This window comes from Fulmarus glacialis, unplaced genomic scaffold (assembly GCF_000690835.1).
Source record: "Fulmarus glacialis isolate BGI_N327 unplaced genomic scaffold, ASM69083v1 scaffold485, whole genome shotgun sequence".
Classification (NCBI taxonomy): domain Eukaryota; kingdom Metazoa; phylum Chordata; class Aves; order Procellariiformes; family Procellariidae; genus Fulmarus; species Fulmarus glacialis.
In genome coordinates this window covers 50,423-76,403 of record NW_009212110.1, presented here as the reverse complement: position 1 = coordinate 76,403, position 25,981 = coordinate 50,423, and the positions used below count along the sequence as shown (strand labels likewise).

The following is a 25,981-nucleotide window of genomic DNA, read 5'->3' as shown; positions in this document are numbered from 1 at the left end:
GGGGGGCGGGAGGAGCAAAAAAGCCACAGACGATATGGCAGGATGCTAATTCAGACCTCTTAATGAATTCAGAGCCAGAACAAATCAAAGAAGAACTGTGCTTAAAATAAAAAAAAAAAACAAAACACCAAACAAGCTACAGGTGTAGTACATTGTGAACTGGCATTATCCTCTCTTGTTTAAAAAATGACATGGTAATTCTAATGACAAACTATGTTATAAATAGATACTTAACTATAATATCTTGGGTCTGGCATCTGCATTTTCACCATCTGAAAGGCAGAAGCCGAGGACTGTTTGCTGCAAAATTGGAGACCTAAACAAGACAAAAGGAAACACGGAGTGAAGTTCAACCAAACCCGCAATCTGCTGTTCTTCACACCCTCCACTTGACTATTGTCCTTCACCCACTTCATGCTGGAGGAGAAAGCAAATGCCCCTGGCCCCGGATGCCCCAGCGTTGCTGGCCATGGGAGAGACCTACTCTTGGGGCACCCTCTCTGAACGCATCCCAGCCCACCGGCCGAGGGCGAAGGGCCGTCGTGCACTCAAATCCAGCCACTTTGGGCTTTTTCTTCCGCCTCTACCCACCCGGTCCACGGGTCCGCTGGCTACAGCAGCTACCATAGAAACCACAGTGCTGCTCTGCAGCACACGGAGCAGATGTCACATGAAGCAAGATGAATGCGATGTGGCGAGGGGGGTGGATGCAAGAGGAGGAGGAGGAGGGAAAGCAGCATCACACGTTCAGAATTAAATGTTCCCACCAGAGGGAGTGAGTCATTTTTGAAGTAAGTGCAAAGCTGCAATATTTTTTTCCTACGCTCTCAATGCGCATCCGCAAACACGGAGGTACAAATAAATGTGCTTTCATCTCTTTTGCACAGGTGCTCGAGTCGCCCATGCTCCGCTCTCTAATGAAAGCTGTGATTTTCTCGTGATACTAAATTAATGCCTACCTAAAACAACTATCCAAGCCAGAACTGTGCTGTCATTTCAAAAATGCCCTGTAAAGCTTTTTGCCTTCCTCTTCTTCCAGGATAGTGCAGAACTATGACATTGTATAAAGTCAATATGTATTAGACAGGCATTTTACGGCAAAAGTCACTCCATTTTTAAGACTAGCAAGCCATAATTCAGATGTGCATTGCGTTTTAACTCAAAGTTAAAAATAGTAACAACCGGTCTGAAGCAGTGTTTGATTTCCTCTGGTCTTACCGTTCAAAATTAATATCTTTGCCTCAAGTTTTGTTTTTTTTTTTAATTCACAAAAGGCCATTCTTAGTATTACGATCTTTTCCCAACACAAGCATTATTCCCACTTCTTCCTTCCCTCGGTATGTCTTGTACGTACCTAATTCACTACGCCTAATGCACCTTACCGATATATTTGTTGAAACATTATCTTGCAATGAAATTTGGGGAGGGGGGGAAGTCATGTTCTTTCTATTTGCAAAATGACAATTAGATCCTATCAATTTCTGTGGTCTCTGTCCAGTGTCAAGCATTGAGCGTGACAACGGTGAAGAGCTCACTCTGAAAGGTGCGGAGCCCTCATGATTTCTGTGGGTATCAATGCGGTTGAAGATGCTCAGCAAGTTCAAGACACGAAACCATGAACTCTCATGGGCCTTCAGCATCTCCGCACCTGCACGCGGACGTGCACACACCCAATGACCAGCCCCTGTGGATGCCAATGAAGATTTCCACTCCAAGATGGAAGGATAATTTTCAAATAAATGGGATTAAATATTTGCCAAGCCCTCCTTCAGCTGGACTGTGTGATGAATTCACAATTACACATAGCAACGGCAGTAGAAAATGATGCCTAAAAAATGATGTATACTTCTGTAGTCTGTATATATTTAAATGACGGGCCATCATATATAGGTGTCCCTCCCCAAACTCACTTGGTAAATAATGCCCATACAGGTCATGTGCAACTTCCTCTTTTCCTTAGCAAAACATAAAAAAACACAGAATGCCCTGTTGTCATAATTTACAAACAGCGGTAGGATAATTCTGCTTTGTCTGATATATAAAAAGGTGCCCTGTGGTTTACACAAATGTGGACAAACATCTTTAGGCCGCTCAAATGACAAGAAAGCGGATGGTTTGCGTGGCACACAAAGAGAAAAGAAAACACGCTCCTGCATTTCGTGCCATTGCAGACGTGCTGCGAGGCCACTAGAGGGCAATGAAAGAAATCAGGTTTTCCTCCAGCCCTGTTAAATCCCCTATTTTCGCACCGAAGGTTTTTCCTGTAATAATATATCATGGGATAATGGGGAAATTTATTTCCTATGATTGTTGGCACATAAAATAGCAACCACGTATATATAATGGCAAGAAGAGTTGGATGAAAAATAATAATCCAAGATATAATTAGCTAATTGAGATAAAAATAAAAAATGTTACAGCAAGTAAAATGAGGGAGATGATATTAAAAGTGCACATTCGTGTGTGTATGTGGAGAAGGAGGAGGGATGCTACAATCCCTCACTGCGATCTTCTAACTCCTCTTTTTTCAGAATTTTTCTTCGGGTGTTTTAAGCTCCATGAAACTTTACCTTTTGGGCTGAAAGTTGTCATCGAATTGTATTTGCTGGAGGTGATTAATTTCCAAATTTTCTAGGACAACTGTTCAGCCATTTCTGAGAAATACAACTGGGGAAAATATTGTATTTTCCATATTAAAAAAACAAAATCCGGGACGCTTTCTTTAAGGATTGCAAAAACTGAGCCTTTAAGTTTGCGGTTCGGAGTCCTTCAGCATGAAGAACTGGCTAATAAACCCAAAGTTGTCTAATTTTTCAACTTTTTAGAAAAATGTGGTTTTCACACAATCAGTGTTTGGTTACTATTGAATATTCTAAAAGAGGGAATGAGCACCAGTTTCCTGCAGCACTTCAAAAGGGACAAATAAGACAACACACGCAACACTGTGCCAATTTGTACTTGGTTAAAAACAAAAACAAACAAAAAATATGAAATGACATTCAATTGGTAAGGAATATAATTAGTGCCAATCAACATGTTTTTGTAGAAAACAGGTCAAATACAAACCCAACATCTTTCTTTGATGAGATTACAAGTTTAGCTGACAAAGGAAACTTTGTAGATACAGTACAATTAACATTTCATGTTTGATTTAGTACCATATAACTATTTTAATAAAAAAAGAAGTGCTACACGGTATCAATACAGCAAGTGATAACTGTCTTAAGATGGACTTTCACCAGAACTGTTATGAAGCACAGTGATCAAGCCTTAGAAATAATTATAAAATTAGTGCTGGTAAAATTGGAAGATGACAGGAAGGTCACAGTTGCAGCAAATGCTGATAATGCCGGGGCGCTCACACTGCACAGTTGAGATCATTACAACATAGTTAAACCCCAAATTCTACATCTAGGAAGGTGAAATCCAAAAATTTTACATCTAGGAACAAAGAATAAAGGCACATCTACAGAAACGTGTGTAAACAGCAGTGTGCCCAAGGAGGTAATTTGACCTTTATTTACGTCATTGATTAAGTCCATTCTGTGATGTTGCATCCAGTTCTGGTATCCATTTTTTCACAGAAAAAAAGAAAGCTGATTTTAAAAGACAAAAACTTCAAGGAAGTTCAAAACTAAATTTAAAAAATCTTTTTGGTGAAAGTCACTGATATGAGGACATTGATGCATTAAGCTACAATTCTGACTACACACATTTCCTGATAAAAAATAATTAGTTGAATAATACTGACTATTCTCCTGAAGAGATGGCGCATCCATGGCTTTCACTGTCAGTCACCTGCTGTTACAAATACATACCTTCACCTAGTTTAAGCTTCTGGCTATGGTTCTTCATTATGCCTTTCCTTCCTACCTTACAAAGTGCCTCTCTGTGTAAAAAAGTTTTTCTTCTATGAACATCTTAAATACAGATCCTTTAAAAATTGAAAAAGTCGTGGTTTAACTCTGTTACCTAAAAATAACCAAGGCAAAGGAGAAAGGAGCAGCCAGAATGGAAAGATCTTAACCTCAATAAGCCATAGAAAGCTGGTTGCTTGGGGAAAGGTCAGGACCAAAAACTACAGAGCAAAAAGGGGCTGGGAGTACTGCGTCACGGACGATGATTTCTCAGTCTTTGATGACACTTTCTCCAGTGGCCCAGCAGAGCACACACCGACATGGTCCTGCAATAGGAGGTATCTTAGGATGCTTTAGGCAGCAGGAAGAGGGAATATATTTTGTCCACCTTGATATGTTGGGTAGTTAGATTTAATTTTAGACCCTGTGACTAAATGGCATGTAATAAAGGTCAGATAGAAAAAATACAAGTTTATCTTTGTCTGCAAGGATAAAGAGAAGAGAAGATTTTTCAGAAACATAAGCCTAGGGAAGAAAGTGGAAAATTTGAAGACTGGGGAAAATGTGGAACTAGGAAGAAAGGGATGTGGGGCAAGGTCAAATGATAGAAAATCCTGGAAAGCAAAAGATCCAGGAAAGAATGTGGGGAGGAAACAAACAACAAATAAAGGTTGAAATAAACTTGGGAGTGCAAAAATGAAAAGAGAAAGGCAGAAGAACTGATTTTTCGACATCAGCTCAATAGAGAGCTGTAACGTGGGCTTTGCTTGATCTTGCTTGCCAGCACGGCATGGTGTGAATGCAGACATCCATCTAGCTGGTACTTCACCAGTTAGGCTCATAAGCCCTGCAGCATAAGATGACGAAATTACTAGCTACAGAGCCACTGAATAAAATCAAAGTCATAGAAGCAGAGATTCCTGAATTGAAATTTTTGTAAAATAGGAATGAACTCAGGCAAATGCCATCCCTCCATGTCCTCGGACACACCCAAATATTTAGGGGTAGCAGCATCTGTCCATCCTCCTTTGTGTTTCACAGCAGCTCTTAACAAAAGATCTTTATATATTCCTATATGCCGGTGTACAAATGATTTATATACAGGCTTAAGCCCATTGATACACCATTGAGAAAATACTTATGTTAGTATCTCTTGTAACTCCATGCTTTCTTGGGAATGATGGATATGCATTAACACAAAGAGAAATGTCCTGAATTTTCCTAGCTGGGTTGGTTTCAACGTCTGCAATCCTACAAAGCTCTAGCACAAGACTGATAATACAGTTGATGGTATTGCCCATCAACCAAAAAGCCCATTCTGACCTCTTTCTGCAATCTAGCTCTTACTGAAATCTGGATCTAAAAGAAAAAAAGATAGTCTACAAGCTATCTGTGGAAGTCAATAAAGGAAAAAAAGATCTTGATGCAAAAAGATCACAAGATCAAAACAGACATGCCAATGTTGCTTGCTAAAGCATGCTCTGATTTTTCTTTCCAGGAAGTATTGACTTGTTTTCCCAAAAGCCGAGAGCTATATTTGACTGAGTGGCATACTTCAAACAGAAAATAATACACAGAATTCTCTGACAATTCATTGGGGAACAAAAATGCTGAAATTAAAGAAACTCCTGGGCCAGATTTTTATCTCAATTGCATTACTGGAGATCCAAAGTAATTCCATTGATTCTAATGGTGTTGCTCTGGATTTGCAGCTGTCTGGCTGATCTGCGTTGGGTCATCCGAGAAAATCTTGAGAGTTATTTAAGCAAACATTCACATCAGTTAGAAAGTTAGAAAGCAACATCATCAGGGTGTGACAATTGTCGATACATGCTGTAGCACATGCGGTTATCAAATTGTTTGAACCCAAGTGTTTAAGCATATTTAGATACCCAAGCAGCACATTTTATAAATGTTGAGTATCTGTTGTTTCCATGTGTGAGCTTTGTGGAGCTCAGAACTTTTTGAAGTGCCATTATGTTCTTGTAGCTGACTTGAAAAGCCCTGTTTCAGATAAATTTTTGGCTTTCTATTTTAGAGTTGGATAAACAGTGGAAAAGTGTTCCATGAGTACTTACTTGAATTCTGGCTCAGGCACACTTTTGTCACTGAGAAAACTTGAGGTTTGAATAGTGTTCTTCGGATCCCACAGCTTTGCACTAAGGATAAGCAAACTGTTTGGATAGCAGAAGTAATGCTCCCAGACTTCACCATGCGCATTAAAAATGCATGTGTCATTTAAAAAGAAAAAAAAAGCTTTTTGTTTCATTTTTTAATTTGTATGGAAACTATAAACCAGGCCAACCCCTCTCCCCCTCTGCAGATTAATGCAGAGAGACCCACTACAAGCCTTATCTTTCACCTGGACATGGACAGATTCAAAGGCCAGAGCAGAATTAAGACACAATATTCTGAACACATCTCGAGACTCAACACATCTCGAGATGATTTCACAGTTTTTGTTTCCTGGAAATTTTTTCTTCAGTCAGTTTTAAGGGCTACATTTAACCCAAAGACAACAAGATCTGACACAGAACAGCAACAGCTAATCATAATCATCTTTCTTTTGCCTTGACCTTCTTCTAGACTATTTTATCATGTCCTCCCCATAACTAATCTCTTAGTTAAACTAAGCTCCTTGAGAGCTTCCTTAAGAGAAGGAACTATATCCTGTTCCCTGTAAATCACTGTGTACACTTAAACACCATTATTAATATCATTATCAAATTTATGCTCCTGACATTTAATATGCTTGTGAAACTTTTAGAGTGCTGTAAGAGATGCATAATCAAGATCAAGAAATTCGAAAGCCTGAACTAGAAGCCCTTCAGAATGATCCTAGATGCCATTGAACCATGTGGGAACACATTTACAGGCTGATGTAAAGGTATTTAGCTTCAGTGTGTTGGCATCACTACAGACTCCACTATGTTGCCTTACCACTGGTATGACCTAGGACCCACAGGAGATCTGTGCCCAGCTGGAGTGGCAGCTGGAGGCCAGGTCAGATAGGGCAGGACATCTCCAATGGCACCAGACTCCTGTAGGCAAGTCAACTTAGCCCTTTAAATCTTCATCTTCTGGATCAGCATGGAGATCTGCCCTGAAGATTGAGAATTCATCTGCCTAAGTATATGAAAACTTAATGTCTAAACAAATTTAGGATGTTTTTACATTACTGGCAAGCTGAACAGAGCATGCAATACAAAGCAGGAAATGTTTTATTTACAACCCATTCTTGGAGTCAAATCTATTTGATATTTACAGTAGTTTATTGTAGGGCAATTTCTAATATTAGTTTAAATGTCCAATATAAGCATTAGCTTGAAGCACTGGCTTCACATTCACAGTACAATGAAGCAAATGGCTTCTTTGCTGAACTCCATGACCTCCCAGATGAAAAAATGATTGTAAAATAGAAAGTATGGTTTCATAATGTCATTCATAGTTCTAACTTCAAATGGATGATTAGCTATATTTGCAACAGTCAAAGGGCTAAATGAAATGCCCGGCCTTTGATCAAATGAACAGCATATATCCAGAATCAAAAGCTAAAAAAAAATCTTGCCTTCTTCAGCATTGGTAAAAGCAAGCAACATGTGCTGTTGCTGCATCCAGGGGAAAAGAAATAGTACGCAATTGGTAGCATGCTGCACTCAGCTTAGGATGGTGGCACTTCTCCTCTACCTCAGCGAATTTTGAGAGGTGTCCTTAGTCCTCCTGTGCTTTCCAGGGATGCTCATTTGTGTTTTCATACGGACATATACATCCTGTACACTTCATTGTTTCAAAATAAAAAAAGTCATCTTGGTGGTGATATTAAGATGTTTTTCTTTCTATAACATAGAATGAGATTCTACAGCACAGAAATGTAGGAAAATTTATTAAGAAAGAAAAGTCAGATGAACAATAACTATAATATTGAGCGAACCCTGATGTTGTATGTTATGGCCGCAAAGAAAACCATAGGGTGCTGACCACGTCTACCATAATAGAATTCCCTATCCAAAAGGTAGGAAAAAATAGACACAGCAGAGAACCATAAAACTTTATAAATGCATCATATAGATGCATTTCAGCATAAATTCAAGCACAAGTGGGTTGTTAATCAATGTTGACAATAGGACAGGTCATCTCACAGACATATTTATTCTAAGAAACTCAAATAAGCCAACTAGAGTATCCTAAATTCATGCCATTAAAGCTTTTGTCTTGTTGCCACTGTCATCAAGAAATGCAGTCAGAAGTGTGCTTTAGTTTTGAGCTATCTTTCTGCTGCAAGGTGACCAAATTTTCTTGGAGTGACAAAGAAGTCAAATTTTCTGCAGGTTAAGGTAATACGAAAAGAGTTAGCAACTGTTCACACAAAACCTCCTCATCCGTAGCTGAATGCAGCTTTCTCAGAGAGGGATGAACATAAAAAGGGTATCTCAGTAGCACAGATGAGTGATTACAAAATAAATAATGGCTTAGCTTATCAGATCAGGTTTGCTTATTTTCATAAGAACTACCACCATCAATCAGGAATCAAGTAGCTACTATTCACATCAGAGTGAAGCAAAGATAATTCGATACGTAAAGCTCTGAAATAGACATAATTTGAAGAGGAGTAAGCAGGTGTTACTTTTTTATCGACTCTATTGTATTGCTTTAATAACAACAACCTACTTTTTAAAAGAGCTATTTAACTTTTCCCAGCCAAAAAACACGTGAAACACTGTCTCCCAGCCAAAGCATGTTCTAAACTCACACAGCACGTTAGATAAAACCACAGCTGAATGTTGTAAATTCACTCCACAAGGCATTCCTTCATGCAATTAAAAACTCAGAACTGTCGATCCTGTAGGTCTGTAAATAGTCTTTCCTCCAGCCTTGACAAATTCAATCCTGACCACTTCATTTCCTTGCAGATTTCTGCTCCAAAGCTCATTGCGCTGGCCAGGAAACTCCAGCTTTTAAATCTCTCCTCTTTTCTATGATACCAAATCTAAAGCTCTTGTTTTTGCAGCTGAGGGTTTTGTTGGTTTGTTCCCACATCATCCCACAGCAAGGTCATGAAAGTTTCACGATGTCTGTTAGGCTGCTGAGCTGCAGAGACTGTTGCCTCTTACGCTGGCCGGTACTAATTCAGTGTTTCCCTTATTCTGCAGAACGCATCCATCCATCACAACCTGGTGAGGTCCACGTGTGAATTAGGTATCTGAACTTCCATTAGTCATGAGAGATCAGGGCGTGCTTAAAATCAGCTACCTAAATATAGGTATTTAGCACTATTTGAGGTGCTCAGGGTATTTCAGGTATTTACACAGGACTGGCAGATATGATACAGCCCCTAAGGGCTATTTGTGTGTTGTAGAATGGTGGCTGTAGGTCAGCTGAGCTACGCTTTGGGCTTCCCCAACAGCACTAGGTGTTAGCAACAGAACCAGGCCCTGGGAATGTGTCCCGTGGCTGAGGACACACTCCATTTTGGGTAAATGTGAACTCCCAGGTCAGTGGTTAGTCGAGTCCTTCCAGTGGAGCGTAGTACTGCTCGTGCAAGCACTTCTACTTCACAAGGAAATAAGGGAGCTTCAACCGCTGGCCAGCAGCTGGTTTTCAGCTCTCGGCTAAGAAATGGCATCTGACTATGCCACCACAGAGGAGCTTCATGAAAACTACCAAAGCCGATCTCAGTGTTAATTCAATGTGTTCCCAGACCTCCCGTGAGCAAGTTCAGGATCAGGAGTGCTATCATGCAACTGTAGCCACACTGAAATTTGGCCATTGCAAATGAACGATAGCACTGTAAATCCATGACTGTGTAAAATAATATCCATCCCCATTCTTCCCGTGGTCATCCCATGGTATCACGTAACTGTTCAGGGCTTTAAAAGTTAAAAAAATAGCAAAACAACACAAAACCCCCACCTCCCCCCAAAAAAAACTCATCACTGTAAAACTCGTGCAGAACGAAAAAACAGAAGCACAGAGAAAAACCAACGGTGCTTCAGGTTCAGGTGCTCCAATACCTACATCTGTGAAACCAAACAGTACATTTGAAGTTATTGGTTGAAGGATTTCCTTCTCGGCTGCATGTGAGTACATATGCAATAAAGCACATGGTAAAACTAATCCATTGTACAAGTGTATTAGCTCTTGCGGAGTTACAGCAATGGGGAATTTAGTCCAGCATAGTAACCCTTCGGTTACTTATGCTTGATTCAAAAAGAAATTTTAGATGTTTGGTCAAATTCATGTTCTTTAGGCCAAGTCTTTTGTTAAATTAACAGAAAATGCTGTTTGACGAGATGTAACGAAGAATGACTATTTGACCAAGTTTCACTCATTTAACTGAGCATCTTCTTCAGACCTTCACAGAAACATATTTGCTATGGCTGCAGTGTGATCCAGTCTCTCCTCCGAGCATCATACACTGTTCCCTTCAAGATCTCCAGAAAGTCTACCCACCTACGGTTTTATAGGTCCCAACATTTCCACACAGAGACTGTTCTCCAGACCAACAGATTTGGCAACTGGTTAGTTTCAATTGCCTGGATTTTTTGTATTTATACTACATTTTAATTTTTAAATTTAATCTCTTCACCTCTACTTATAATACTTTTTGAACTTCTTAACCATATTTGCAGGCCCCAAAGCAAACAATTAGCATTGCTTCTTCCTTTTTTTTTCTTTGTAACTCTGGCTTTGGTGCAGTTATTGTTTTATTTGATTTGATTTGTTTCCTCAATCTGTTGACCAGCTGGTTTAGATTTCAGAGAGGATTTCTATCAACATCACAACCTCCTCCTGCAGAGAAACTTTCCAAGATTATACCTTTACAGTCCAAATCATAAAACCAATGTATTACATTACTCCTAGCAAATCTCCATCCATTTCTAAGCCAAAAAAAAAAAAAGTTACTTCTGCACTTTCTCTACATTTCCTATATGTTCAGTAAAACAACTTTGGACTTTAGTAAAGGCCACATTTTTAATGTCTTCATAAAATATCAACATTTCTATACTCCTGTCTCTTTGAGCTCTTATAACTCCCTCCAGATTACAACCACAAGAGCAAACAACAGCAACTCTCCTCATCAACTTCTCCTGACTATAACAAATCAGAAGCTGATTACCTGCTTATCACCCAGCACTCTGTCAAGAGCTCAAGACTTAATTCAGTCTTATTTACTCACAGAGAAGCCCTTTAGCTGCTTTGTGGAAGGATCATCCCCTGCCAAAGATTTGCTTTTGTAACAAAGTAATAGACCTGTATTTTGCTCTCTGTGCACAACGTTCGTTGTCAGTGCTGTCCTATGTGAGGACGCAGAGATGTTGGCATTTTTGGGATGTTACTTTAATATAAGCCAAACATGGAGGGGAGGGACTCAGTATATTCTTGGAGCCTGAAAACTCAGTGTTAGCACTTGACAAAACAAATGCAGGCCTCTGATTCAGAAAAAATAAATACAAACGTCTTCCCACCCTGATTTCACTATTTGGATTATTGCCTAGATAATTCATTTGAAAACCAAATCCAGCCTAGCAACTGTCTTGAAAATTGAGTAACCTCAGGTTCAACTGTATTAAAAAACTTCAGCTTCAGGCAAAACTGGTGGAACAGCTCATTCGCAGTACTTTCACCAAGCCCTGGCCCTCATTTTATGTTTTTCTGATTACACTTACATTGTGTTACAATTTACCGGCAGCACTATTGTATTATAATATATATTACCACTAGCCGACTCTGACTATATGCATTCAGCTTCAGCAACAGCTAAAGACGCATGGCTCAATGCATATTCATTCCTGTATTGCCATTTCTCAGCTGTTAAAACAACTGCATGAATCAGCAACAAGTTTCACAACTTAAAATAGATGTAACCCTGCAGGATACTTGGGCTCAATGCGCATTATGATTCTCACTCGTAGGCTGGTAGGAGTTAGGGACGTGGTGCACTTAACTACAGTATTTCTCCACTCAAGCATAGCACTACCCTGAAGGTGTAAGCTACGTTAGCGTTTCAGTTTGGAGCAGAAGTGTGCTTTTGTAATAGATCTCCTGATCATTGTCACTTACCATGCTTTGGTTCACTTCACGGAGTAGTCTTGGGATGAATGAACCCAATTCCTTTTGATGAAGCTAAACCAGAAATGCACCACTGGCTTCCATCTGCTAGTGGCACATGGTTCAGAGGACCAAACTGCAGCTACTGAAAAGCAAACCCTCTTGAAACACACATAGTGTGTTCTGGGTCCTCGATACAAACTGTTTTGTTCTGCAGACCTGCTCCTCTCAGCCCATGCTGCTTGCTAAATGTAGACAGAGCTGAACACGGCTGTCTGGCTTCTAAAGAGGAGCTAGCGCTTCAGGCTAGCCTGTCATGGAGGCAGGAATTCATGACATAAACCTTGGGGTTGGATGGTTTCTATCCTCGGCGAACAAAAATGTTTCCTTTAAGTTAACAATCATATCTGGCTTTATGAAAAAAAACCAAACATCTAGCAAACACATAATCTTCTGTTTGGAGGACATTCTTAACTCTCTTCCAGGTCCTCAGCTCAAAAAGACATCTAAGAGTACATGCTCATTATTCAGTCAACGAGCAAATAAACCGCTTTTATTCATTTGCTGTGCCAAAAATCTGTAGAGTCACTCATACATGTTGCAGTTATTGTACTTTTAATATTTCTTAGTCCTTCCCCTGTTTGGGGTATGCACCACTACTTATCATGGAAAAATCAAGTGTTATGCCATCCCCACATGTTTTTATCTATCACTATCGGGTGCATAGATATGCATGTGTCACTGCCAGAAGAGCTTGGTATCTATTTTAAATTACTGCAATAATAAGGAAAGTGGCTATATTACATTTACATTAAAATAATGTAATGCCAAACACTTAATATGAAAAGGGATTCCTGAACATAGTTTGCTCAGTATGTTTCCAATACAACTATTCTACTGCTGCTGCAATGCCACAGTAGATAATATTGTAGATATTGTTGTTGATAATACGTAGAAACTGCATATCCTCTAGGAATTTCACTACATATTTGCTGTGTTTCCTTAGTTGGCAACACAGTCCCTTCCTTCACCTTACTTCAGTGCAAAACCAAACTCTACATGTGATCACTTACAGAGTTCTGCCTAATTATATAAATGTGTAATTATATAAATGTACTAATTATACACACTTTTCAAATAGTGATAGACTTCAAAGTAGGTAGATTTTAAATTGTGCCATTAAGAAAATCTACTTGATGACGGACTTTTCTGTAATATCATATTGCAATCTTCTACATCATAATTTTGCTTTCAAGTCAGTATTAATTTAATGACAAATAACAGCAGAGAATAATAGAGTTGGGAAAGCAAACTGAAAGCTGTAAGATTTACAGTGTGATATTGGTCAGCAGATGTTAACAAAAAGGATCAAAAACGATTTGGAAAAGCAATGGATCTAAGGTAAACAATGAGTAGAAAAAAGTTCTGCATGATAAATATGAACACTGAATCTTCAGAAACTACTCGGTTAACAAAGATAAATACCTGCAAGACTGACTTATCCCCATGTGTTCACCTACTCCTGAGAAAATATATATGTCATTGAACACTTAATTTACATGCACAGTTATCACACCACTAAGAACGACTTGCAAATTAGTTACTTGCAGTTCAGAGCATCTCTTTGCATGCAAAATAAGGCCAACTGCAAGTACAAACCAGCCCTACAAGTGCACACATAGCTCAGCCCACCAATGTCATACACACATTTATGAAAACCAAACTGCCACACAAGACTTCAGCACGTTCACCTCCTTTTCGTACCTTGGTACATGTTTCTAAGTGATATACCCTCACTTTTCAAAACACAGTTCTTTACCTTTAACATTAGATATTCACCACAAACCCTGGTTCTTCAACATAAACCTTTAGTGAAGATATAGTACAGGTGAATGCATGAAAGCTGATATTCTTTTAGCACTACTTAATAGTTACTCTCTCTATTGCCCTGATGTCCTTGGTAAGTAGTTTATTTCATATAAGTTATAAGAATTTATATAGCTCTGCTGTAGAATTTGGATCTTGCATTGTCAAGACCACTAGGCAGATCAGACAGCAATTACAATGCAGCAACACTATAGGACACTAATCCCTCTGCCTTTAAAGTTAAATAATAGCTTATGTGGCTGGGAAGAGACAGAATCCATCTTCATTGAAAAATAGGACTGTGTATAGACAGGGAAATGGTCGATCTTCTCTCACACAAATCCTAGTGTCAAAACAAGTAGTCTTACTAAGTCACGGGCTGTCACATTTAATCAAAGACATTTATGGAATGGCTTGATAGAAGCATCTTATAAGCAGCAGGTGGGTGATCCTGAGTTACCAAGCTCAAATATTGATTAGGACCTTCCCCCAGTATTCAAGAACTTCTAGGTCTGAGATTTTAGCTACAACCTTCAGAGTATGGGGTCCAGATACACTTGAATAGCTTTAAGATCACAGACTTTTGCTCTGCTGCAGCCACATAAAAGGAAAACTCTAGAAGAGATTAAAACTATCTCCGCACAAATAACTACTTTTCTTTCTGCATAGTTATAAAATGACTCACATACAAAAAAAACATTTCACACAAGTTGGGATTTAAAGCAAATGTGATGGAATGAGGAGCCTCAATAGCAACACGGAGACAATGCACAGCACAAGAAGTGATTTTGTGCTAATTGGTAACATCTTTGACCTCTGCTTATATGTGAAGCAATTCCACGCCCTGCCCAATGTTACCTTTTGATATTCTTCCTTAGATCTCAAGGCAGCTTCCATCTGTTCCTGAGAAAACGTGTAGATGGCTGAGCGATACTGTGTGCCAAAGTCATTACCTTGTCGCATTCCTGGGGAGGGAGAAAACACAGCACACCATGAGGATCATCCTCCCTACCTGACCGGGCTGCAGGCATAAATTCAACAGACCTAAATTTAGGATGTCCCATAGACCTGGATTAGCACGGTCTGTTACGTGCATACTCAGTAGGTATTTTTAGGAAGTCCAAGTCTTTTTCTGGTTAAATAGTCCCCAAGAGATTCAACTCTGATATCTCCTTTTAAATGACATGCAAATGAAATGTGAGCATTTTACGTTTTGGTACATCACACAGTTGTCAAATACAGATGTAAAACCTTAAATAATCAAGCTGCATTTACTGTAATCAAGGTACTCTTAAAATATTTATTTCAAACCATGCAAATGGCTACAAAAAAAAGTTTATTTTACCAAGTGCTTAAAAATTTTCTTGTGCTGGAGGAGTACATCTTAATGGGAGAAATGTTCAAAAGACCCTTGGAGATAACTAGCTATTCTCCTCTATTCACAAAGCAATGATGTTGCTAAAAGACTAGTATGCATGTGTTGCTGTATTAACTCTGAAGTTATCAATTCCTACCATCATCACCACTGTGGAGAGAAGGAATGACTGTTATGAATCTCTCAAATCTGAGCTCCAAAGAGGACTCCAATAGAGAAGTATGCTAAGGAGAAGGTTTGGAGAAAGTCTGGCTGCGTTAGTACTGTTATAGAGTGCTCAGGAACAGCAACCGTTTCACAATTTTTTTGAGTTTGGGAGAAGTAGAAAACAAAGGTATATATGTAATCTCTACTAAATTCTATTTGCAACCTACATGTGGATAATATGAACGGCAAAAGTATATAATACTGTTTATGTTTAACACTAGGAAAACAAAACCCTAGCTGTACATACTCAGTAACTCCTTGAAATTATATCATAAATGAGTACTTTTGGTACAAGGATTAGCCCCTTTACTGTATGTAACCCCTTCAAAAGACTAGTTGTATGATGTGCTCATGTATGAATTTCCAAAATATGAGATGAATTCTACCTATGAAGCTATAAAATAATGGGCCAAAGCAGAAGAAAGTTTACTCTCCCCTTAGGTGACTAGCCCAGATATGGTTTGGCATTATGCAGTCCTAGGCAGCCACGCTGGCCAAAGGCATTGCTGTCTTTCATCACTATCCATTCCCATTCCCTCAGGCAGCAATACCGCAGGCCAGGTTTGCTGTGGATCATTCCATAACGTCAAACAACAGCCTTGGAGAGGAGCTTTAGCATTAAGAATGATCTGGAGGCACAGTTTTGCAACTGCAACCACAGTTTTGCAGTTTCTGTCTTTCGTAACCTTGTCCCCAATTTTGCATTCTAGAAGAGAACTTTTTGGTTTGCTGTAATAAAATGTATTAATTTTGAGTTTGTCTGGTGTTTTACGTGTTTTATGGGTGAGTGAAAAAGCTGGAGTGACTGCAACCCAAGGCAAATTGGAAATCATGAGGATTTGTCTTTTGACTGCCACTAGGCTACAAAAGCCCCTTTGAAGATTACCATCAACTCTCAGGACTATGGAGATGAAACAGAGAAAAACTGTACGTTCTGATACCCCCCAGCAAAGGGCAGAGGGTAGAGAAAGAGCCTGTGATACTGGGGGAAAAGATGCTATCAACATAATACCACTCATTAAAAGATGGTAACTTTTAGCCTTCTTGTACTTTCTAAAGAAACAGAAAAATGGTTTCAAGGATAGCACAATAAACAAATGAAATCTGGCTGAAATATTTATGAACTAAAAGATGCAGAAATGTTTTCAAAGATGCATTTGGACAAAAAGTCCATTCAGTGACTAACAGTATACGTGAGTGAATGTGATTCTGAAAAACGTTATGGAGTTTTCTGATTATTTGGGTTACTTTCTAACTGCTAAGATGTTACACTATTACAAATAAGAACAACAACTACGTTCTTCATCAATACTTAAGGGTGTGGTCTGCAACATTTTGCTCATTTCTTTGCAAATTATTTTAGGGTAGTGGGGAGCTCTTGCAAAGCCAGTGCTACTGAATAGTTAGGAATAAAATTAATACAGACCAGTAGAGCATTAGTTTTGCCAGGATATGTTAATGCTGATTGATGTCTGAGCTTAAGCATTAGCATTCTACAAATCTATTTATTGCTTAACAAACTACATAACAACCGACTAGGGAGTAGATTACAAAAATCTCTATAAATGGAGGATCACTACATGGTATGCCGGTTTCTAGCATGCATTTCAAGAGTATGAGTTTAGCATGAGCTCATGTGGACGGTGCTCTGAGTGAGAAGATAAACAAGGTTATTTAATATACACATGTGTGACCATTACATAGTAATAGGGAAGTGGTCAGCTTAATTAATTTATTGAAGAGAAGGTTAAGACGAGAACTAACTGACTCTGATTTACAAATACATATATAGAGAAATAACCTGAGAAATAAGGCTCTTCAGTCTTGCCAAAGTTGCTTAACTAGGTAGAGCAATTGAAAGCCAAAGTAATACAAAATCCAGATGAGAAATAAGGCGACATTCAAATAGCGCAGCACATTTCTCACTGGAACAATGCACCTAAAGCCACATCCCTTTCCTGAGGTCTTCACATCAAGGATATACATCTTCCCCAAAGATATACCAAAGCTCAAAGAGCTGTACAAGGTCGGTGATGAAATTACAGAGTTAAAGCTAAGGAGGAGGTCAGACTGTGTGATAATAACGGCCTCTCCAAGTGCTCAAGGGTTGGCTTGCACTGTTAAACCATCCACTAGCCATGAAGAAGACTGAACAGGTATTGTAAGTATTACCCTGAAGTGTAGCTTTAATGTGATCAATCACCTAAGCTAAAATGTCATTTATTTTTACTTGTTACTTAAATCAATTTGTACCTAAATCTCCCGCAATAAATAGCTGATACGTTGTCTGACTAAGCCACAAAGACTACGAGATACTAAAATAAAATAAATTCCATAGACATATAGACATAATCAATTGCTACTGTTGCTGTTGTTATTTGTAATGTACTTCACATGTGCAAACTTACTTCTCAAGGGCCCATCACTGATTTTTTAAAACCCTCTGGCAAGGGTGAGATTCACTAACTCAATGAGTAGCAAACAAGGCAAGAAATTTAATTTAATAAACAACTGTGGTAGGATGATTGAGGTTAACAATCTTGTCTCTGTCTGAAAGAAAGTCTACTAAATAAAAAATTATCTCTGCTTGGCTATCTAAAAATTCCACAATGTCACCTGTAGTTAACTTTCCTTCCTTTTCCGAAATGTCTTTCTTATTTTGTCTGTCATGACATTCTGTCTTTCTCTGTTAACATAACACCACAGTTATACATGTTAGGCTTCAGATAAGAATGAGAAAATACAAATAATTAATTTAATAAAGATGCTATACATATTGGAAGATATTATGTACTGCTAAATCAAAAGCCATTCTTACAAGGGATTGTCAACATTGCTGCCATTGATTCTAGCTACACTGGATGGACATTAGACTCTGAAAAAGTGTTCTGCTGAGACAACAAGCCAAACACAAAGAAAATCAGCTGCCATGCTGAGAACAGCCTTAAAATCTCTCATCAAAGAGATGTTTAGATAGAGAGGGTGATTTTAGAACTGATAGAAAAGCACAGAATTTGCACCTCTCTGGCAAGATACAAAAATACGTGGTTTTAGATACAGCTGCAGGGTGCCAAAGAATATAAGCCCAAAGCACAGTGCCTACATAAGCACTGGCCAGTCCTTGAAAGCTCTTGTCTCTGGAGAACCAGTGAGGATGAGGGCATTTGGAGCTCTAAATATGTTTAGGTCTTGGGCATGGATCACATTCAGGAATTTCACTTTGGCTGACCAAAGCACCTCAGTGGTTCTCAGCCTGAACCACTCTAGAGAACATAAAATTTCCTCACTCTGCCAGCAGAGACCAGAACACCAATTAATCAAAAAATGCCCTCAAGAGCTGAGCGCTTGCTCTGACTTACATGAAGCAGAAATTTGTGGCCACAGGATGGCAGATGGAAAGACAGGGAGCTGTGATGGTCTCCCAGATCTTGCAAAAGGAATGATTCCCAGGTTGAGATTGCCATGCAATACAAACACATTGCCACTGGAAAAACCATTATTTGCCAAAACGTAGGTAAGAGTCAAAGAAATGGCTCTAAAAAGCCCTCTTACCAACACTTTGATATCTTCTGATGCACCTGGGTAGGAATGACTTAGCTTTGGTCTCCCCCATATCCTTTGGCATCAAAGTAGTAAATACTAGCTCTCCTTTGATTTGAATGATCAGAATATATGCTTCTATTCAGCTGGTCAATGCTTTTTTGTTCATAGTTTCTATACTGTGTCAAAACTACAGTGTCTTCTTCGCGGGGGCAAAGAGTTGCCCTTTTAAAGCAGTTACACTGCTGTTACGCTACAGTTTGAGTTTCTGTTGAGATGCATCTGTTCTGGTTTCGGCTGGGATAGAGTTAATTTTCCTCCCAGTAGCTGGTATAGTGCTGTGTTCTGGATTTAGTACAAGAATAATGTTGATAACACACTGATGTTTAGTTGTTGCTTAGTAGTGCTTACGCTAGTCAAGGACTTTTCAGCTTCCCATGCTCTGCCAGGGGCACAAGAAGCTGGGAGGGAGCACAGCCAGGACAGCTGACCCAAACTGGCCAAAGGGCTACTCCATACCATATGACATCATGCTCAGTATATAGACTGGGGGGAGTTGGCTGGGGGGCAGCAATCACTGCTCGGGGGCTGGCTGGGCATCAGTCGGTGGGTGGTGGGTGGTTGCATCACATGTTTTTCCTGGGTTTTGTTCCCCCCTCTCTCTCTCTCTCTCTCTCCCCCTTGTTGTTTTCCTTTTCGTTACAATTTTTTTTTTTTCCCCAATTATTAAACTGTTCTTATCTCAACCCACTGTTTTCTTACTTTTGTTCTCTCCCCCATCCCACCAGGGGGGAGGGTGAGCAAGTGGCTGCGTGGTGCTTGGTTGCCGATTGAGGTTAAACCACAATAGCATCTTAGGTAGGTCATTGTCCTTCCCATCTAACTCCAGAGCATCTTGAGGTCAATAAGAAATAGGAATATTCATAGCATTAATAAAAACACATATTTCCCAGTAGTATACTTTCTCTTTTTTTGCTTTAGAAATGGAGAATTAACTGCAAACAAGCAGATTTATTTCAAAATGGTGATTCTTGAATATATTACCTACAGAAGGCTAAAGCAAAATATAATTTATTTTTTTATTGGCTAAATCAGGGATTTCTTTTGAAGACTCAACCTTCTAATGACTTGAAAGTAATACTTATACAACACTCCTTATCTTCTCTCCATTTAAAAATAATAAAAAAATGTAATGGCATCATTCGTCAACCTTGCTATTCTCAGAGAATCCCAAGCATAATGGAGATAAATTACTAAGGTCTGTTAGACTCTTCTGTGCCACCCAGTGAAATTTTAAAGGGCAGTTCATAGCTCTTATTTTTATCATAATTTTTTCTGTGATTTATAGACTTTTCTGCAGCTGTCACTTATTTTCTTATACCCGCAGAAACCTGATATACTGATTGGTCATTTTCTTTTCCCCAATCAATCCTTGCTGAGTTAAGACTAATAAAACTCCTTCTTCCAGCTCATCATATAATTATTTAGTAAAAATCAATTGCACCATGTCACCCTGGCTTGATGTCATCACTCACTGTAATGATTACATCTATACAGCTTAAAAGTTGCCAAGGGAAAGTAAAACTCTTTATAGCATATGATTAAAGGAGAAAAATGTTAATAGAAAAGAAGTTAGTTACAGTGCTGTGGATTGAGAGTTCCTGATGATTTTCAAGGTGCTGGGGTGCAGGAAGGATAAATGAAATATAGAAGAGTTTCTTCAGAAGGTTACAATACATTAATGAGCTTGTACATATTAAAGAAAAACTTTTATACTGTCAATAGACCAAAAGGTTTACAAAGCTTTCAACATACATGGTTTTCAGTGTCAAGGAGGAAACTATAGTTTTGGTCTTCCCATTTGCTTTGGGATCAAGACAGAAAATACTAGCTTTCCCTATAAATTCTGACTTGCACATATCCTTAGAACATCATGGCTACAGCAATGTTTTTAATAATTTATGTCAGCTGCAAAAATGCCTGGTCTTTAACCTTCATCAAACCACCAGATTACAGGTTTTCTGGTGTAGCTTTGAAGCTAAAACAGAATCACAGATTTGCTGAGGTTGGAAGGGACTTGTGGAGGTCTCTAGTCCAACATCCCTGCTCAAAACAGTGTCAGCTAGGGCAGGTTGTCCAGGGCCTTGTCCAGTCCAGTTTTGAATATCTCCAAGGACAAAGACATTACAAAATACTTACTTCCTTAAGATTTCCAGTGCTGGTGTAAATGAGCTTGTTGATGACGGTCAATACAACGCTCACTGTATGAAATAACAATAGCTCTTTAAGTAGAGAGTTTTTCAGACAGCAGACTCTTCATTAATGCCATAACATACCCAGAAACACTGATGGAGACATGGGAGAACACACTCCATCACTCTTTTAGCAATGACATTTTATGGGAATGGGATGAGTTGCTGCCACCTATTTGCTGCAACAAGAAATCTTGTCTCTTCCCACCATTGATGGCCAATATGCTGCTACAATAAAACTAAAATAACAGTGAAAAAGAGCAGCTTTATTAAGCTTTGATTTTGGGGAACTTGCCACGGCAGTAATGTCCCTCTCTAAGTGTGGCCAGGCTTGACTCTGACCTATGCCACTCTGACCTATGCCAGCAAAATATCAGAGAAGAACTGAGATGCAGAAGGCATGCAAATGGGTTTGTGAGACGAGGGGAGGAACAGTCAAGAGAAGAGATCCTTGGGTTAAAAGGAAATAGTCTCAGCACCACCCTGTAATGAAACAAATTTCCCTGCCAGGCCTTCTACAGCTTCCTCATCTCTTATGCAATTTGCCATCCCAACTCACTGGATAGGAGTGCAGTTAGAACAGTGACAGAGATAAACAGTAGTCCATCACTATCTGTAGACCCTAAGGACACTCTGTCCAAAAGGTTTAACAGCATTGCAATACCAAAAACCATCACAATATGACCACATTGGTCAGCCCTGGAGTGGTCAGGCAGTTGGATTAGATGATCATTGTAGGTCCCTTCCAACTGAACTATTCTATTCTATTCTACTCTATTCTATTCTATTCTATTCCATTCCATTCCATTCCATTCCATTCCATTCTATTATATTCTAGATTGGACATAAGGAAGAAATTCCTTACAAGAGTGTGGTGGGACACTGGAAGAGGTTGCCCAGACAAGTTGTGGATGCCCCATCCCTGGAAGTATTGAAGGTCAGTTGGGACGGGGCTTTGAGCAATGTGATCTAGTGAAAGATGTCCCCGCCCACGGCAGAGGGATTGGAGTAGATGATCTTTGAAGGTCCCTCCCAACCCAAATGATTCTGTGATTCACATATCGTCATCACACCATACTAAATTAGCATGGCCCACCCTACCATCTGCTGGGAAAAGTCATCCAAGAATTAGAAGCTGCCAAGAGAAATGCTCTTAGGACATTCTTCACCTCCTCCTTCTCCTGTCTGGAATAAATCTCTCCTGCCCCTCTGCATTCTCCAAACCCATTTCCTGGGCATTGGTCTCTAAAGTTTTGGCAGCCTGCTTTATATCCAATATGAAATAAAGGGGCAACTTTCAGAATGCATAACTCTGCAATGGTAGGTTTTAAGTTCAATCCAGCAAAATACCCACCATTTTTTTCTGCTTCCAACTTTTATCTTGTGCTTGTCCATATGCTAGGGTTTTTTTCCAGTAAAGGAGAAACACAAATATCACACGTATTTCATGTAGGTCAGTAACTATTGCTTTCCCCTTAGTTGTTCACAGAGACATTCCCATATGGTATACCAGGGACTTTATGCAGGCCTCCAACATTATCAGATTTGGGCCATGAAGAGTTAACAGGTCTCCCTCTTGTCCATTAGTGGAAATGACAGGCTGTCCTCAAGAAGGAGTGGTAATATACCAGCCTAGGCTCTATCTCTGTCCAATTCTCTTTGCTTTTTATTAGCATTATTATTCAATAGTTACAAAATGCATCACACTGTTTCTCAAGATCGTTCAAATATTTTACAAAACTAGAAAGTCTGAATGAAGGCTTGATCTGAAAGAAGAGTTCCTTTTCTCTTCATTTATCTGTTCCTCACTAGTGTCTTGCCTAAATTTAGGCATGTGTTAGCACTATGAATCTAAACCTACTATGATCCACCAGGTGTTATTGCAATAGTAATAAAAATAATTAGTGATAATAAAAGTAACGGTGTTGTCATTTGCTTTTATCAGCAGATAAACTCATGGGACACTGCTCTCTCAAAACACAGACAAGTATGCTCTTATAAATACGCGAGAGAAAATTGCAGGCAGAGAAAAACAGTCATTCACTGAAAATATTGTTGCTTAGAAGAGAGTCAGCTTTGACCTCTTGTACCTAATTATACACAAAAACAAAGATTAAAAGCCTACTAATAATCACCATAAACTATGATTAATGATGCCATGCTTCAGTGCCTCAGATTTCTAGACCCAAATACAGTAAATTCACTAGTGGGTTATTTGAAGATGAAAAGAATGTTTGGTATTACTTTATTTTGACTTTGTCTATTGCTTTCCTTGTATAAAGATTAGGAACAGTTCATCAAAAAAACTCTGCAGAAAAAGACCTTCTAAGGTTTCTCTTTTCTAATTCTATAAACATGCATGAAAATCTAGATGCTGTTATTCACACCACATACCCATTGACTTCACGGATATTTGAAAGCTACTGAAGACAGTCCTAAGCATTGAGCAGTCCAGATTTTGCTTCAGAAGTTACAAATCAATAAGCCTGAATTAAAATGAAGATTCCCTTCCTCATCCCTTCCTCTTCCTCTCCTCAATTACAAACACAGCTATGCTATAATTACAAAATAACCCAGAAATGATCCTGAGGAAGACTGTAATAGAACAAAAACATTTTCCAAAGTTCTTCTTAGCAGATACAGGCATTATGAACAAAAGGAATCATAGAATCATAGAATAGTTTGGGTTTAAGAGGTCATCTAGTCCACTCCCCCTGCAATGAGCAGGGACATCTTCAACAGCCCCTCTCTGGGCAACCTGTTCCAGTGCTTACCCTCATCATAAACAATTTCTTCCTCATATCTAGTCTAAACCTACCCTTACTTCAGGTGAGTGGTGGGTTCATGTTTCCCACAGCATAAGAGTCGCAGTGCCATCTTCAATGGCACAAAAGACTGATGCCATGGCTTTTCTCATCTTCAAGGAATCGTTTTATTACTGACTGTAGCAATACTGAAGTATTTGTATATACAAAGTAGCTCTGGAGAACTGGTTAACGTATCATTGTCACATATAAAATAAATAGGCCAAAAGTAGTTTAAAAGTAAGAAGAAATCAGAGCCCAGAAGGACTTTTGCCCTTGAGCCAGAATTGATTCAGCACCACTCACTTCATAATGCAAACTATTCAGCCATCTCAGCAACCGGCTAATAATCCCCTTCATTAAAAAAGATGCAGAGTCAAATCAGCTTCTCACCGTGATATGGAAAAACAACATCTCCTAAACTGGAAATATAGGTCAGAAAAAGTTTATTCTAATTTATATGGATAAAAAGAGTCTAATATGCAAATTAGGTCATGACAACTAAAATTCCTGGGGACGCAAAGCAGCCTAATAATATGTATTTATTTTTAATGCATATTTAGTTCTAGAGAAAGGACAAAGAATGGGAACAACATAACATTAAGCATTTCAGTTCATGAAAGAAATGAAGTTGCATTCTCAAAATGCAATATTGGTTAGCACCACTGGCAAAGACTCTCTTTGCTACTTTGCAAAAAGTATAGACCACAGGTATTTATGAGATGATTATGGGCAGAGGACCACTAAATTGGTCGCTGGTGGGATGGCTAGACATCAGTAAACTATGTTCCACCATTGAGATTTCATTGGCGAGAGCAGGAATTAGAAGAACCTGAAGGCAATAGAAGACACTGTCTCCTATCAAACAACTCAGTGCATATTTCTATTGTTGAGTATTCAGTTCTGCATGAACCAATATACATTTATCTTTATTGTGCCTCAGCATATCGATTTCCATGGCTTTTTTAATTTATCAACACAGAGCTGTGTTTTATTCGTTTCCTCCAAGAGCCTCCTAGCAATGTCTTTACCACAGATTTAATTAGCATCCTCTCCACTATATCCTCCAAGTCATTAATGAAAATATTGAAGAGTATTGGACCAAGAATGGCTCCCTGAGGGGTCGGTAATTCTATTTTGAATATATTTAATATGTCTGGTGACAATAGATTTTGTATTTCTACTGTTTTTTGTTACACCTTGTAATAATGCTGAAACCATCAGGACTCTTAATAACATTTGAAATACAAGACAAAGGTGCTCTGTGCTTTAATCTGAGACTTGCAAATTTCATTCAAATTATAAAGGGAAGAGAGTTAGAGAAATGTAAAGAAAAAAATCAAAAATGGTCATATTTTACGTGGAGAGATTACTTTTTCCTTTTTAATCTCTAAATGAAGTTTAGCAGAAGTAGCAGAATGCATAATGCTGGTTTAGGGTCGCTGTAGCGCTTTTTATGTGTACAGCTGTTCTTCCACTGGTATAAGTAGACACATCTGCTCATTAGCAATACAATGTCATTTCTAGTGTCTAATTTTAATTATTTGCAGATGATAGATTCCTTATGCAATGTCTAAAAAAAGTACAGTCCTTCAAAACTGGTGAGAAATAAATATACCCTCTGCAACTAAAATGGGTCAGCACAATGAAAAACAGATATTAATCTGAAGAATTCATGTATCAGCACTAAGGCTAAACGCCAAACTGTTTGGGAGGTCACAGGGAGGAGAAACGTCTCATACATCTCTTCTTTATCATGGATACATAAGACATATGGACTAAGAGATGTTCTGAATGACTCTGGCAGGTGATGAGTTTGTTGTAGTACAGATGGTCCTCAACTGCTGGAAAAATATCGGTTCTGCTTACATTTCCTGCACAAACACAGGCAAGATAAGGACTTCTTCATGACAGAAAGGAAGAATGAGATTACTTACTTTGGTTCTTTGTATATTCACACTCAAAGAATCAGAAGGCTAGAAGAAAATTTCCAGAAGCTCCCGGGCAGCGTTGGCCATGGGTGCCTTTGCC

At 38.9% G+C, this 25,981-nt stretch overlaps 1 protein-coding gene across 1 annotated transcript in view; it reads right to left on the bottom strand.

The window, feature by feature from the left end:
* The window catches only part of MSRA (methionine sulfoxide reductase A), a 74,459-nt gene that overhangs the window by 8,585 nt on the left and 39,893 nt on the right, over positions 1–25,981 (bottom strand). Inside the window, exon 3 of the mRNA XM_009577742.1 lies at positions 14,631–14,737. Coding sequence (XP_009576037.1) covers positions 14,631–14,737 — 107 coding nt within the window. The remainder of the gene's footprint in view (positions 1–14,630; positions 14,738–25,981) is intronic.